Raw genomic sequence first — 13,371 nt, 5'->3', positions numbered from 1 at the left:
GTAAGTCTTCTAAACTTTCGAAACAACTGTAGCTGTTTCACACAGGCTAACTGAAGATGACTGGCTGTCTCTGTTTTTCCTTCTCTCTTCCAGGTCCAACCCTCTGGTGAATCTGAATTTTGCAGTGCTGCTGTATAATCAGGGAGACAAAAAGGCAGCACTACAGCAGTACCAGGAGATGGAGAAAAAAGTGAACATGTTGATAGAGCGCAACAGCAACACTGAGTTTGACCCTGAGGTAGAACCTCACTCCACGAATACAGCTCAGATCTGGGATAACATCGTGTCGCTTATCAACAAGCTAAGCTAGAAAACATTGAACATTTCGATAGAAATAAACAGAAGCGTTTAATATTGAATTAGAAACACTGTTTAGGATTATTATATTTGTAAATGTTTCTGATTAATGAATAATAAGGCTTGAAATTGATTCATTTTTACTCGACTACTTCGACTTGGATGGTTTTAAATTCTCAGAAACCGGTGGCACGGTGGTGTAGTGGTTAGCGCTGTCGCCTCACAGCAAGAAGGTCCGGGTTCGAGCCGCATGGCCAGCGAGGGCCTTTCTGTGTGGAGTTTGCATGTTCTCCCCGTGTCTGCGTGGGTTTCCTCCGGGTGCTCCGGTTTCCCCCACAGTCCAAAGACATGCAGGTTAGGTTAACTGGTGACTCTAAATTGACCGTAGGTGTGAGTGTGAATGGTTGTCTGTGTCTCTGTGTCAGCCCTGTGATGACCTGGCGACTTGTCCAGGGTGTACCCCGCCTTTCGCCCGTAGTCAGCTGGGATAGGCTCCAGCTTGCCTGCGACCCTGTAGAACAGGATAAAGCGGCTACAGATAATGGATGGATGGATTTTCAGAAACCCTATCATGTTGGTTATCTGGCACATCTAGTCCTTTATTCTCTTGCCAGTATAATTAGTCATGAGCAAGAGTTCACCGCGTTCACACACGCAGTGCACATGAATCTGCACATTCATACCTGCAGCTAGTCACTACCACATATCTCAGGTTCTATGCTCTAAAGGCACCTGCTTTCTCCACAGCTTATAGAGATGGCTCATAAAATGGGGGCAGCCCTTCAGACTGGGGATAATTTATTCTGGTCGAAACCAGGCAAAGAGTCCAAGAGCAGCCAGCGCTCAAATTCCAGCAAGCCGTCCTCCTCCCAGCAGCCCCTGGGCTCCAATCAGGCCTTGGGTCAGGCCATGTCATCTGCTGCAGGTTACAGCAAAAGCATGCAGCTGGCTGCAGGTACACCAATTCAACATACTACTGGTACTTTTTTTTTTATATGAACCCGAGTCTGTTTTTGCTGAGTTGGACGTGTTTCAAATCACATTGGCTTTAAGAGTTTAAGTGGCTCATGGACACTTTCATTGATTAAACCAGCTGAAAAAATTGCGTCATGGTATTAGAACTAAGTAAGCACTCGCACCACTACTGCACTTTGCTGCTGTGTTCTTAACACTTGTTTTATAAACAATAATGTAATTTAAAAAAGTCACTATTTCACAGATATGACACATTCGTTTGCTCGTCTTTCTAGACGTTGCAGTCATGAGTCAGCGCGATCACTACCCATTTAGCTTCCGTAGAGGAGTTATTACGCCTAGTCATCGAAAATGAGAACTGCACCAAGCTCTAATAGAGGCCCGTTGAGGCAGGAATCACGCTGCCCCATGCTGGGGAGACGAGCAGCAGACAGACCGTTAATGACAGGGTCTCCACATTGGACTAGTTCAAAATACCCCATGGCCACTAAGATTTTGTTTTATAGCAAATCATTGGAATTAAGTCCAATAATTTTCGACAAAAAAGTTCCATGCATCGGAAATGTGAAATAGTCTTACACAAAAGCTGAGAAAAATTCTCACTTTTCCAATTTCTGATTTTTGAGGGAAAAGCCTAGGTCACAACCGGACGTACGATTTTTTGGCCGTGCGATTTTTGGCGTTTCCCAAATCGCTGCGTTTTTTTTTTTGTTCATGGAGAAAGACGCGCGTTGGCCGTAAGTTTGTCTTGCAACCTGAAAAAAACGTAAGTGCCCGTTGAGTTTGTTTGACATGACAAAGAACCTCTGCAGCCGGTCTACGGCTCAAAAATCAGCACGTCACACGCATGCCCTCCGTACGTTTCTCATGCGCCCTCCGTGCGTTTCTTGCGTTTTTTGCACGTAGACCGGCCGTAGGAGCACATACGGCCGGTTGTGACCGAGGCTATAGTTTTAAGTCTTTTGCATGGTTTTGGAGATAAGGTTCTGCTGGAAATGTTTTCTGAAACCTGGCAACCCTGGTTAATGGTATTAGGGCTTGTGTTCATCTCACACATGGGAAAAACACCGCTGTATCAAACACAGGTGAACAAACGTACATCTGAAACCACTAAAACGAGCTGCTAGACTGTATGCTGGATGACTATGTTGTTGACTATCAGGTGTTTGTAAAACTTTACTAGACAGTAGCCTTAAAGTGCATATTCTGGACCAATTTCGTTTTTTTTTATATGAAAGTATGTCCCTTTACACACTCATCCAGAAGGGTAATTTTGCATAAGGCCATCTGTCTACAGCAGAAAAAAATAAAATAAAACGCGTCTGGAAAAATCCCAAGGGAGTCTGGAGCCAGATTCGTGTCGTTATCTGCGGAAGCGCCAGCAGGCTGCGCGAGCTTTGCACGGTTTCAGTGCACAGCCTGTGTAGACCAAGCGCTCAAATTTCTCTCTCATTGTCCAGTCTTTTGGGAAACGACGAGTACTAATCCCATCATGATTGGTGTTGCTACACCCTCCTACGATACATCTGTTAACCATTTTAATAACTACGTGATAACGTTGAAGAAATTTGCAGAAAACCACCAGGTCGTTTTCTCATAAACAAACCAGCGCTGACATAGGATTCAGAAGGAGGCGTCCCGCACGTGACATCATGAAAATCAATGTTTCCAGGGAAATCCAAATGCCGAGTTTTTCAGAGGCGGACCAATTCGCCTCAAATGACTTGATTTCAACTGTTTTTTTCTGGTATTGCGCAAGGTAAAAAAATTGCAGAGAATGCAGAATGTTACAGATATTTGACCAAAGTTTAATATAAAATAGGAGAATTACAGTGAAACCTCGATATTAAGACCACCATTGGGACCAGGTCGAAGTGGTCTTAATATTGAGTTGGCAAGATATACTGACAGTTGCTGAGCTGTTGCATAGCAGCGTGCATGCATGACGTTCTTAATACTGTTGTATTACATGTAATAAATTTATGAACTAGTTTGTTGTATTTCATTGATAAATGATTAAATCAACAAGCTAAATTTAAACAAAAGTGGAGCGTGTGTGTGGTTTGTGTGTCTAGCAAGTACAAATGTACATGTAATACAACATGTAAAAAACAATATAACTAAGTTTTCATTTAAACTTTTAATAAACTTGTAATAGAATTAATCATAATTAAAACCATACCATTTTTAAATGTAAACCATACAGCAAACTTACACAAGTCATTGAAACAAGAAATTGAAATCTCGTTCTGAATACTCTTTCATAATTAGGCCACACCAATTCAATTAGTTGGTTCTCGGAATCACCGCTTGAAAAAAATGCAAAATGAAAAAAAAAAAATCGAAATCAAACTCCCACCAACAGAAAAGGTCACGTGACGCTGAAAACCAATCAAATCGCCCCTTTCACTTCAGATAAAGACTTGTGGGAGAAACATGCCTGTGGAGGGGAATCCTCCAAAGCCTGTTTGTGATTGTTAGGATATTCAGCGAACAGAAGCGTAAAATCTTTGACAGGTGTGTCGAAATTCTGTTTACTGGTTTGCCTGTATTGTTTGGTCTATTTCCACCGCTAATTTTACCATCAGAGCATTTTTTTATTTTATTTTTATTTCGCCCGCTCGCTTCATATTTTTCCTGAAAAAATCCAAGAACCAACTAATTAAATTGGTGTGGCCTTATGACACTTGAACTTTTTCTATTTAAATTGATCTACTAAAGCTCACTTCACACCTCGTTGCATAGATTACCTGCGTTTTGCCAATTCCAAACTTTTCTACTAGCTGACGCTGACTTTTACCCGCACTTTCGTTAATCAGATCAATTTTTTCTTTCAAAGACAACTCATTACGTTTTCTACTCATTGTCGTACAAGTCGATCTTAATTTTGCGGCATGACGTAAACCGGATGTCGTGAAAGCTCTTGTGCCCCGTGTTTTGACACGACGGGGGGCGCCCGTATTTTCGAGGTCTAATTACATTGATTTTCGACGGGTGGGACCGACATTAATGGTCGTAATACGCAATATTGAGGTGGTCGCATTATTGAAGGCCGCGACCAATGAAATATATAAGCAAGCAATTGGGACCGTGAAAAACTGTTCGCAATTTTGAGGTGGTCGTAACATGAGGTTTCACTGTACATTGATCTTGCTCCTGAATTTACCCATGAGATGCACTTTAAGTAGACTCAGTTTGTTTGAGCTGGTCATTATTCATGCTGTCCTGACCAACCAAAACCTATGGAAGCGAACCGCCGTGGCTGCTCTCAGGTTCTGCCCATCTTTAAAGGAGAACTGAAGTCATTTTTAAACTTGCTTTATTTCTTAATTAACGTGTTCTTCAATTACGTTTTCGGTTTTAGTAACCTTATATCCTGACTCGTATTGGCAACTAATTGCAATTAAATATTATACTTATCGCCCTATTCAGTTTTTAGCCGTGTTGAATTTAGTTAGTTTGGTCCACGGCGGGCGTCGCTTATCCACGCGATCTTCACAAGACTTCAAAACGTGACGTGTCAGCCAGGTGTCAGTGCCGCCATTTTGAAAACTGTTTTCCAAACGAAATATTGCACAAAAACGAGTTTAAATGACGATTACTGCCTACTTTTTTTCAAACTTTCCTGATTGCTATCAAAGCTAACAAAACTTCCAGCTTGATCACGTCAGGATTCGAAGGAGGGCGCGCGTCTTTTGACAACGTCGGCAGATGTCGGTCACTTTGATTTCCGCTGTACGTTTTACTTCCGTCCTACGATGTCTCGCACAGGTCTCAACGAATCTCGTTTACGGCCATCGCTTTGACATATGGACTGATATATTACAGAGCATATTTCAAACACTCATAACTTGTGATAGCAGCGACAAAATAGCGATCAAAAATGCGTTCCGATATTTAATAAAATGAGAAATAGAATTTTGAGAATAAAAAAAAATTTGCCTTCAGTTCTCCCATAACGGTCTTATTTCCTGTGTAGAGCCAGATGTGAAGAAGAGTGCACCAGCACCCCTGTCGGAGCCTCAAGGAGAGGAAGAACATGATGGCGATGAAGCAGCAGCACTTCCCAAAGACAAGGAAAGAAGACGAGCAAACTCCGAGCAGTGACAGAGTAACCGCTCCCAAGCATAGGCAAATGCTGCTTGGTAAACAGTGTGTGGAAGCTTTATAGAGTATTTGTGGCCCATGAATGTATAGCATATTTATATTTAGACATCTTGTTTCTACAGAGTGTTTTTACATTATGATCTCTCTCTACAACTATTGCTCAGATGCTTACCTGGTTCTTAAGAGTCTGCCATGTTTACTTGGTCATAGGAATACGAACACGTCTCTCTCACACAGCGTGAACACCATCCAAGTTACTGCACGCGCTCAGGAATGATTCGACTTGTGTGTACAGAAATGGCTTATAGTCTTTGCTGTGTTGTTTTAAGCACATTAACACTAACAGGGTTTTAATATATAGACTTTAATGAAAAAAAGACATTTATACCCATAATTTTTGGAAATTAGAATAAATGCATCCTTCTGGATTCTTAAAGGGGAACTGAAGGCAATTTTATCAAAATTCTATTTCTCATTTTATTAAATATAGGAACGCATTTTTGAGAGCTATTTTGTCGCTGCTATAGCAAGTTATGAGTGTTTGAAATATGCTCTGTAATACATCAGTCCACTAGGGCTGTAACGATATGCGTATCGAAATCGCGATACGCAGAGCCACGATCCGTATCGCGATACAAGAAGGCAGAATCGCAGTACACCCTTTCAAACTTCTCCTCAGCCCAAAAACAGAGGCGCTTCCAAACTTCAATTTATGAATACTTTACTTTTTATTTAAATTACATTTTAAACTTACTTAAATTACTTTTTTTTTTTTATATCTATTAGTAAGTCGTTTTTTTCGCCGACCTGCGACAATCTTCTGCGAGTCACGCAACGTCCACACTCGCCACTGGCAGAGCATTCATTTCTTTTAAGCGGTCGCCATTCTGGTTGCGACGCGGGGAGCGAATCTGTAAACAAGCAGCTCATTGGCTGGCTAGGTGTGCCACAAGCCAATCACAATCACCTGACCGGAAAGGCATGCAGTGTTGCCAGATTGGGCGGGTTTAGGTCCTTTTTGGCTGGTTTTGAACATATTTTGGGGTGGAAAACGTTAGCAATATCTGGCAACACTGCAGGCATGTCTGCTTGGGCGGAAGCCTTCTGCGGCAGTTACATTTTGACACGCGAGCAACATTTCACCATAAAAATTCCGTAATTTCCATCTGTTTTCCGCGATCACAGAAAATCATTGGCCCTATGAGAGTGAGACAGTGAGAGAGCCCCCCCCAAAAAAATCTTAACGGATTTACACGATTTGGAAAAATGACTTTTTCAGAACTGAAAAAAACAGCTTCCGGCTCAACAGTATTATTTTGAGAAATAAAGCAATCTTTGGATATACATTTGTTCATTTTTGCATACATATTACTCATTCTCTGCAGTGGTCTGAATTATTTGTTATTAAATAGTTAATGTAAGTAAATGTTAAGTCAAATTTACTACTTTAAAAAAACATTTTTAAAAAAATCATGGGCGTATCGAATCGTGGGTCAAAAATTGCGATACGAATCGAATCGTGAGTTGGGTGTATCGTTACAGCCCTACAGTCCACATGTCAAAGCGATGGCTGTAAACGAGATTCGCTGAGACCTGTGCGAGACTTCGTAGGACAGAAGTAAAACATGCAGCAGAAATCGAAGTGACCGACATCTGCCGACGTTCCCCATGTCCGAAATCGCTCACTTGTTCACTACTCCCTGTATAGGGAATTATGTCATTACTGCCGCACAATTAAAACGTGCCAGATCAGGCGGGTGGTGGGTTTTCAAAATAAATACATACATGTATTTTTGTAATAAATCCATATTATACTGAGTGTATTTCCCCACAATCAATACAAAGTACCTGCATCTTTCAGGTTTTTTTTTTTTTTTAAATCAAGGCTGAATACTTTCTTCTTTGCTGCTGCCTTTTATTAAATCAAATTTGAGACTTTTAATTTGATTTCTTTCAGTGCGACTGCAATGCATGATGGGATATATTGCTTTGGTTAGTGACCATTGGTTGTACACTACTTTTCATGAGGCATTGTGGGATACCTTGAGTGCACTATATAGGGTGTAAATATAATCCTCACTCAGGTTTTGGACAGCACTACAAAATGGTGTCCACACTATATGGTGAGCGATTTCAGACACAGGCGTTGTCAAAAGACGCGCGTGCCCTCTTTCGAACACTGATGTGATCAAGCTGGAAGTTTTGTTTGTTTTGATAGCAATCAGGAAAGTTTGAAAAAAGCAGGCAGTAATCGTCATTTAAACTCATTTTTGTGCAATATTTCGTTTTGAAAACAGTTTTCAAAATGGCGGCACTGGCACCTGGCTGACACTTGACGTTTCGAAGTCTCGCACAAGTCTGGTGAAGATCGCGCGGATAAGCGACGCCTGCCGTGGACCAAACGAACTACATTCAACACGGCTAAAAACCGAATAGGCTGATAAGTATAATATTTAATTGCAATTAGTTCCAATACGAGTCAGGATATAAGGTTACTAAAACCGAAAACTTAATTGAACAACACGTTAATTAAGAAATAAAGCAAGTTTAAAAATGAATTCAGTTCCCCTTGAAATGCATCACATTAATGTAATGTAGAGCATCGTGCTTTTCCACCCACTGTATCTGACCCAAGTGAAAACTTTAAACAGGTTAAACTGTATTGTTTATCACTTTAGAAATTCCTTTACATAAAGAACATCAAGACAGTAGTAGATTTTGGATCAACAGAAAAAGTTTATTGATATAAAAAAAAAAATAATTAAACACCTTAGTTCACCATAACCTAAATATTCCTGTTATTATGTCCTTTTAATGTTTAAGACTTTGCATAATTTGTACAGACCGACTATTCTTAACTAAATGTTCTATATGCCACCCTAACATGGAGTCATTTAAAAGAAACAAAGCATCAGAACACAGTATAAAAGACAAAAGGAAAGCATAAAGTGAGTTAATGACATTATTCCAGTAGAACCAGAGCCACTGAAGACACGGTTTTCTTTAAAGGAGAAGAAAGCCTTGTACAAAGAAAAGTATGATGCCAAACAATTGAATTTATAATTCAACGATATGTGCAGTTTGACAATCACTAGTCCGTTTTAGAAACAAATCATCACCTCTTACAATTCTGTCTGTTCGCTTACAGTAGCAGCTTTATGACCTCTATTGTTTTATGGAACATAGCAGTGTCACTGCGAGGAGTCCAGCACAGACGTCCTGTTCGAACAAGGTCAAAATGAACCATCCCTCCCCGTTTCAGGCCATGTACACACGTAGCCGGGTATTTTTAAAACCGAACATTCCTCCCCCCCGTTTATAAAAATGTTTTATCCACACCACCTCGTCTTCGAAAAAAATCCCTTCCACACATAACCGAACATCTGCGTTTTCAATCACATTCATAAGCATTCCAAACCTGTAGATGGCATTATTTCCCCAAATCCTACCCCCTAATCACATCAGAATAGCCCTTTGTTGGCGTCACTTCCGCCTAAACATAAAACATAGCGCCAAGCTCGTTCGTCTGGACAGACTCGGAGACAGAATTGCTTCTAAACACAATTTTGGAGTATAAACTTCAAAAGACGCAAGAAAACGTTGATTGGGAATCTCGTCAGTAGTTGGGCTTCTAAAATTAAACATGTAAATAGCACCTGCACAATAATTAACGCTTTCAAGGCACTCCTCCGATCCATTACTCTTTGTCCATGCTTAATCTGGCTTCTGCAGTAAACAAAGGTCACACGTTTGACGTCAGGGCAGATTTGTCGTCTTTTTTTTGGCGCAGATTGTGACGTTCTAAAACGCAAAACTCCGGTTATCTCGGTCTACACGAAAAGGCATACCGTATTTATCCTAATAAACGCACCCGGGCGCGATGCAAAACATGAAGGGGGAGCATCGATTTCGACCCTTAAATGACAAAAATCGAACATGACAAAATCATCGGAATTTAAAACATTTATTTTGAAACACATGAAAATACAGTTATATGTCCAAAAAGTCAATTAAACAATGTCCAGCTTGCTTATAAGGATAACATTGGTAAGTAAACGATTTGTAGTGACGTCACAATTCACGTCATCGTCGATGTTTATGAGCTCACAAAACAAAATGTCGTCCTCAAAACAATCCTTCACCGCTAGTTTTAAGTTAAAGGTTGTAGAACTGGCAGAGCAGAAAGGCAAACACTTAGCTGCAAAAACATTTAATGTTCACCGTAAACGTGTACAAGAGTGGTGCAAACAAAAGGTACGTCTCCACCCGTACTGATATCCGCAGCAGAGTGAATGTCCGTATTTTATACTGTCCATGTTTACTAACGCGATTTCCGGTAAAAAAAAAAAAAAATCAGCGGTGAAATTGAACGTCTCTGTTGTGGTTTGTTGGATTTAAAGTTTGTTAAATGAAGAAAATGGTTGGTAAATACTATTCTAGCTCTGAAAATCGTGGAGGCGCGTCATATAGGGAGGGCGCTTCTATAAGGATAAATACGGTACACAGAGTTTTCAAAAATCTTCACTTTGCCCGGAGTTTTTTTAAATATTCGTTTTTGATGTGTTTTCATGTGGATGACAGGCCAAAACGTAGAAAAATATCTTCGATTTAGCAGATACCCGGCTACGTGTGGACGGGGTCTCAGTCTATTCACTTCTAACAACTGGTCCACGTACATCATTTTACTGTACCAGAAAAAAAAAAAAAAAAAAACAGGCTTTCCTTCTTATTAGAGAAGACGTGTCAAATCACAGAACCCTTCAAGTTTCTCATCATGCATAAATGCAGTCAGTTGCTGACCGCAGGATTTATTTTTTTTAACGATCACAACCAAGACATCATTTCATCACACCATATATACACAGACATTATGCTCGAGAAAAATAAGAAAAAAAAAAGTACAGGACATGACTAAACAAGTAGGAAATGTTCCCTTACATCCTTTTAAGCCATTCAGCATAAAAAGAGGCAGGATGTGTTCACTTACGGAAATAAAATGATCTAAAACATGCTGAGGATGAAGTGGGTGCTGGTATTCTTACAAATATTCTACGAAGCAGAACACTAAGATGTCTGCCATTTCTATTGCCATTCAAGTAGGTAACAAGTTCCAATACACAATTTCAGTAATCAAAAATAGTTTTAACGTATGCTACCAGTCAAATATTCAGACGCGCTGGATTGGTTTAAGATATTCTGATAAAAGCTTACAGTTGACATTTCTAAGCCAGTTGTACATAGTGGAACAAACGCCCATGTATACGTTTCAAAATCAACATGAATTTTTAATGAGCAGATTTTACTTTAAATGATATTGTTTCCCCAAACAAGTAGATTTTCGGAGAAGCAGCTTGGAGCTTGGTCTAGTTGGGAAAAGCCTTCTGGAGTGTGCAAAGCTTCACAGTATTCAAGAATACTGTTAGCAATTTCAAATATTTAAACAGTTTTGATTTTATATTTTTCTTGGCTAGTGTGCTTCAAAATATCAATTTATTATTATAAAAAAAAAGTACTACGGGCAGAGGTGTCCAAACTTATGGCATATGTGAGAATTAGTTAGTTTTAACTACCAGTATTAAATTCATTATGCCAGAAGACTGTGCTTAAGTTAAACAAGTCCAGGAAGGAGTATTTTTGGGGGGGGGGTGTCCTCTATTTTGAGGGCAGAGTGCAGTAAAGCACCAAACGCATAACTTCTCTCCCATCTCATTATCTGTAGCTGCTTTATCCTGTTCTACAGGGTCGCAGGCAAGCTGGAGCCTATCCCAGCTGACTACGGGCGAAAGGCGGGGTACACCCTGGACAAGTCATCACAGGGCTCAAACGCATAACCACTTAAGCATAAATGATTTGGTTCCTTTCTGGTTTTGGTTAAGGCATTTGATTTCATTGGGGGGGGGGGGGGGGGGGGGGGGCTGTGGGATACACAAGCCATTTTTATTTTATTTTCATAGCAGCTCAGGCTTTCTGCACCTTGCTCATAAGTAGGTCTCTGTTGTAGTAGTCACTGGAGCAAAAAGTCCATGGAGTGTGGAAGGGGGAGACGAGAGTGGAAAAGAAAAAAACAAAAAACACCCAACAGCATTTTCTACCCAGTGCAATACAGCCTCAAGTAAGATGCAGTACAGTACTCACCAAACGGATAAATACTACGCACCGATTTTGCACAAGACGACAAAGTGAGGATAAACTCTCATTCCTGTAGCCAGGAGAAACATCCTCTCTTCCTCCATTTGTCACTGTTCACATTAAGGACTAAGAAACCGGAGGAGCACCTACAGGGACATCTCCAGCTGGTTAGATGCTCATCAGGCATTGTAGAGAGGATCAAGAGTACAGAAGTGTTTTAAGACATTGTTATTGGACCTCAGGGACTAAATATCTTAAAATTAAAAGTTCACTTTTAATCATCGGAGTGCAGCTGGGGCACAATCTCAGAGTAGAGGAGTCCCTCTGCGGAGATCGCGTCCCCCAGCCCTACTGTCCGCAGCGGCTGTTTGCATACGAGTACCGGACTAAGATGGAACGACACGTTCCCCCTTCGCCACACCGTCACCGGATTGGATGGGTCCAAAACTAAGCCCTCTTTCGGTTCTGAGAAAGAGCTATAGAAGCTGAGCGGAGCCTTGAGCTCCACCTTACTGACGTCCACGGCTTGTAATCCGCAAGCCTGAGAGCTGGCAACGCGAGTCCCGGCCGCTACGGCTCCCCGCTGGTTCCTCCAGTGGCCGTCCACCGTGGCCAGCACATGATAAGCCAGAGTGTGGAAGTGGATGCGGGTTAGATGAGCTTCAGAGTCTAGGTCGGCTCGGCCGTGCTGCTCCAGGATCCAGAGGAGGATATCGGCGACACGGCCCACGTCAGGAATGCCGTTCCACGAGTGGAGGGTAGAGTGAGGACCGTCTCCAGCCTGAGACAGGAAGAGCAGCTCTTGCTCATTCAGGCCGATTGAGTTCACCATGGGCAAGACCTGCTAACAAAAGAGCACACAGTACTGAATGGGGTACGCATGCTTTTCAGCGACAGAATGTGTGTCACTACCCCGTCTGTACTATGTATGCGTAAACATTTTATAGCTCCATTAAATTCACATGTAAACAAATGTCACGTTATGAACCTTCAGTGTCCATGTTTATAATCATACAAATGCAATGCAGACCCTAGAGTACGACCTTGATAAAAGGCATAATAAAACATCGGTTATTACAAATAGTATCAATGATGGTGGTCTAAACATCCTTGGGAAAAAACATTCAAGATGAACTGATTTAAGAAAATTGTCTTGCCCTTAGTATGGAAAATTATTAGCAAATTTGTATTCTCTCAAATGGGTGATCTCCAGTCTGCTGTGTAATAAACAACACATCAAAAAAAAAAAAAAAAAAGAGAAAAAAAATCCAGTTTCTATAGACCCCTTCGCAGTAAACGTCATTCATACGTAAGCGGAAATTGCGCGCGCAGCCTGGACCCAAAAAAGACTCAGCGATGCCTAGTTGTTGTGTTGTCAGGTGTCAGAATCGTAGCAGTGATGGGGTTAAAATGTACAGAATTCCAGCAGGATCTCACCCATTCCAAAAAAATCGCCAACGTCTATGGCTACAAGCCATCAAACGTGTAGACTGGGATGAAAGCACCATCAAAACTGCACGGGTTTGCAGCGCCCACTTCATCACAGGTAAGATCAGGCTATTTATTAAATCTTTCTTTTTCATTCTTTCTAGTCTTCGTTTACTGATGTAGCAAAATACTTTGGTAACGTTTGTCTGATTAGCTGGGTCATAGTTACACAATGTAATGAATATTGTTAGCATGTTAACTTAGCTTTGCATGCAGTTTTGTTTGTAGGAGAGCTCTCGCTTGACTCAAGCAGTCCAGATTTTGTGCCATCATTATTTGTGTCTGCCGAAAATCACAATTTTAAAGCAAGGATGGAAAGGTAAAATTGTGTGCCCTCACTCTAAATGCCAACTTACGTTGACTGCTCTAACCTAC

General features: G+C 41.0%; 2 protein-coding genes across 3 annotated transcripts in view; one reads left to right on the top strand and one right to left on the bottom strand.

Annotated features, from left to right (window-relative positions):
- Positions 1–10,389, top strand: part of bbs4 (Bardet-Biedl syndrome 4) — a 52,293-nt gene extending 41,904 nt beyond the window's left edge. Inside the window, exons 14-16 of the mRNA XM_060914553.1 lie at positions 94–238; positions 1,045–1,252; positions 5,252–10,389. Of these exons, the coding sequence (XP_060770536.1) occupies positions 94–238; positions 1,045–1,252; positions 5,252–5,379 (481 nt within the window). The 3' untranslated portion in view covers positions 5,380–10,389. The remainder of the gene's footprint in view (positions 1–93; positions 239–1,044; positions 1,253–5,251) is intronic.
- adpgk (ADP-dependent glucokinase) overlaps positions 8,068–13,371 on the bottom strand; it is a 28,048-nt gene continuing 22,744 nt past the window's right edge. The window contains exon 8 of one of the 2 annotated variants that reach the window (XM_060914554.1): positions 8,068–12,352. In XM_060914554.1, coding sequence (XP_060770537.1) covers positions 11,783–12,352 — 570 coding nt within the window. In that variant the 3' untranslated portion in view covers positions 8,068–11,782. The remainder of the gene's footprint in view (positions 12,353–13,371) is intronic. The other variant, XM_060914555.1, reaches the window with a different exon arrangement.

This window comes from Neoarius graeffei, chromosome 2 (assembly GCF_027579695.1).
Source record: "Neoarius graeffei isolate fNeoGra1 chromosome 2, fNeoGra1.pri, whole genome shotgun sequence".
Lineage (NCBI taxonomy): Eukaryota > Metazoa > Chordata > Actinopteri > Siluriformes > Ariidae > Neoarius > Neoarius graeffei.
This window is presented reverse-complemented; position numbering and strand designations above follow the sequence as displayed.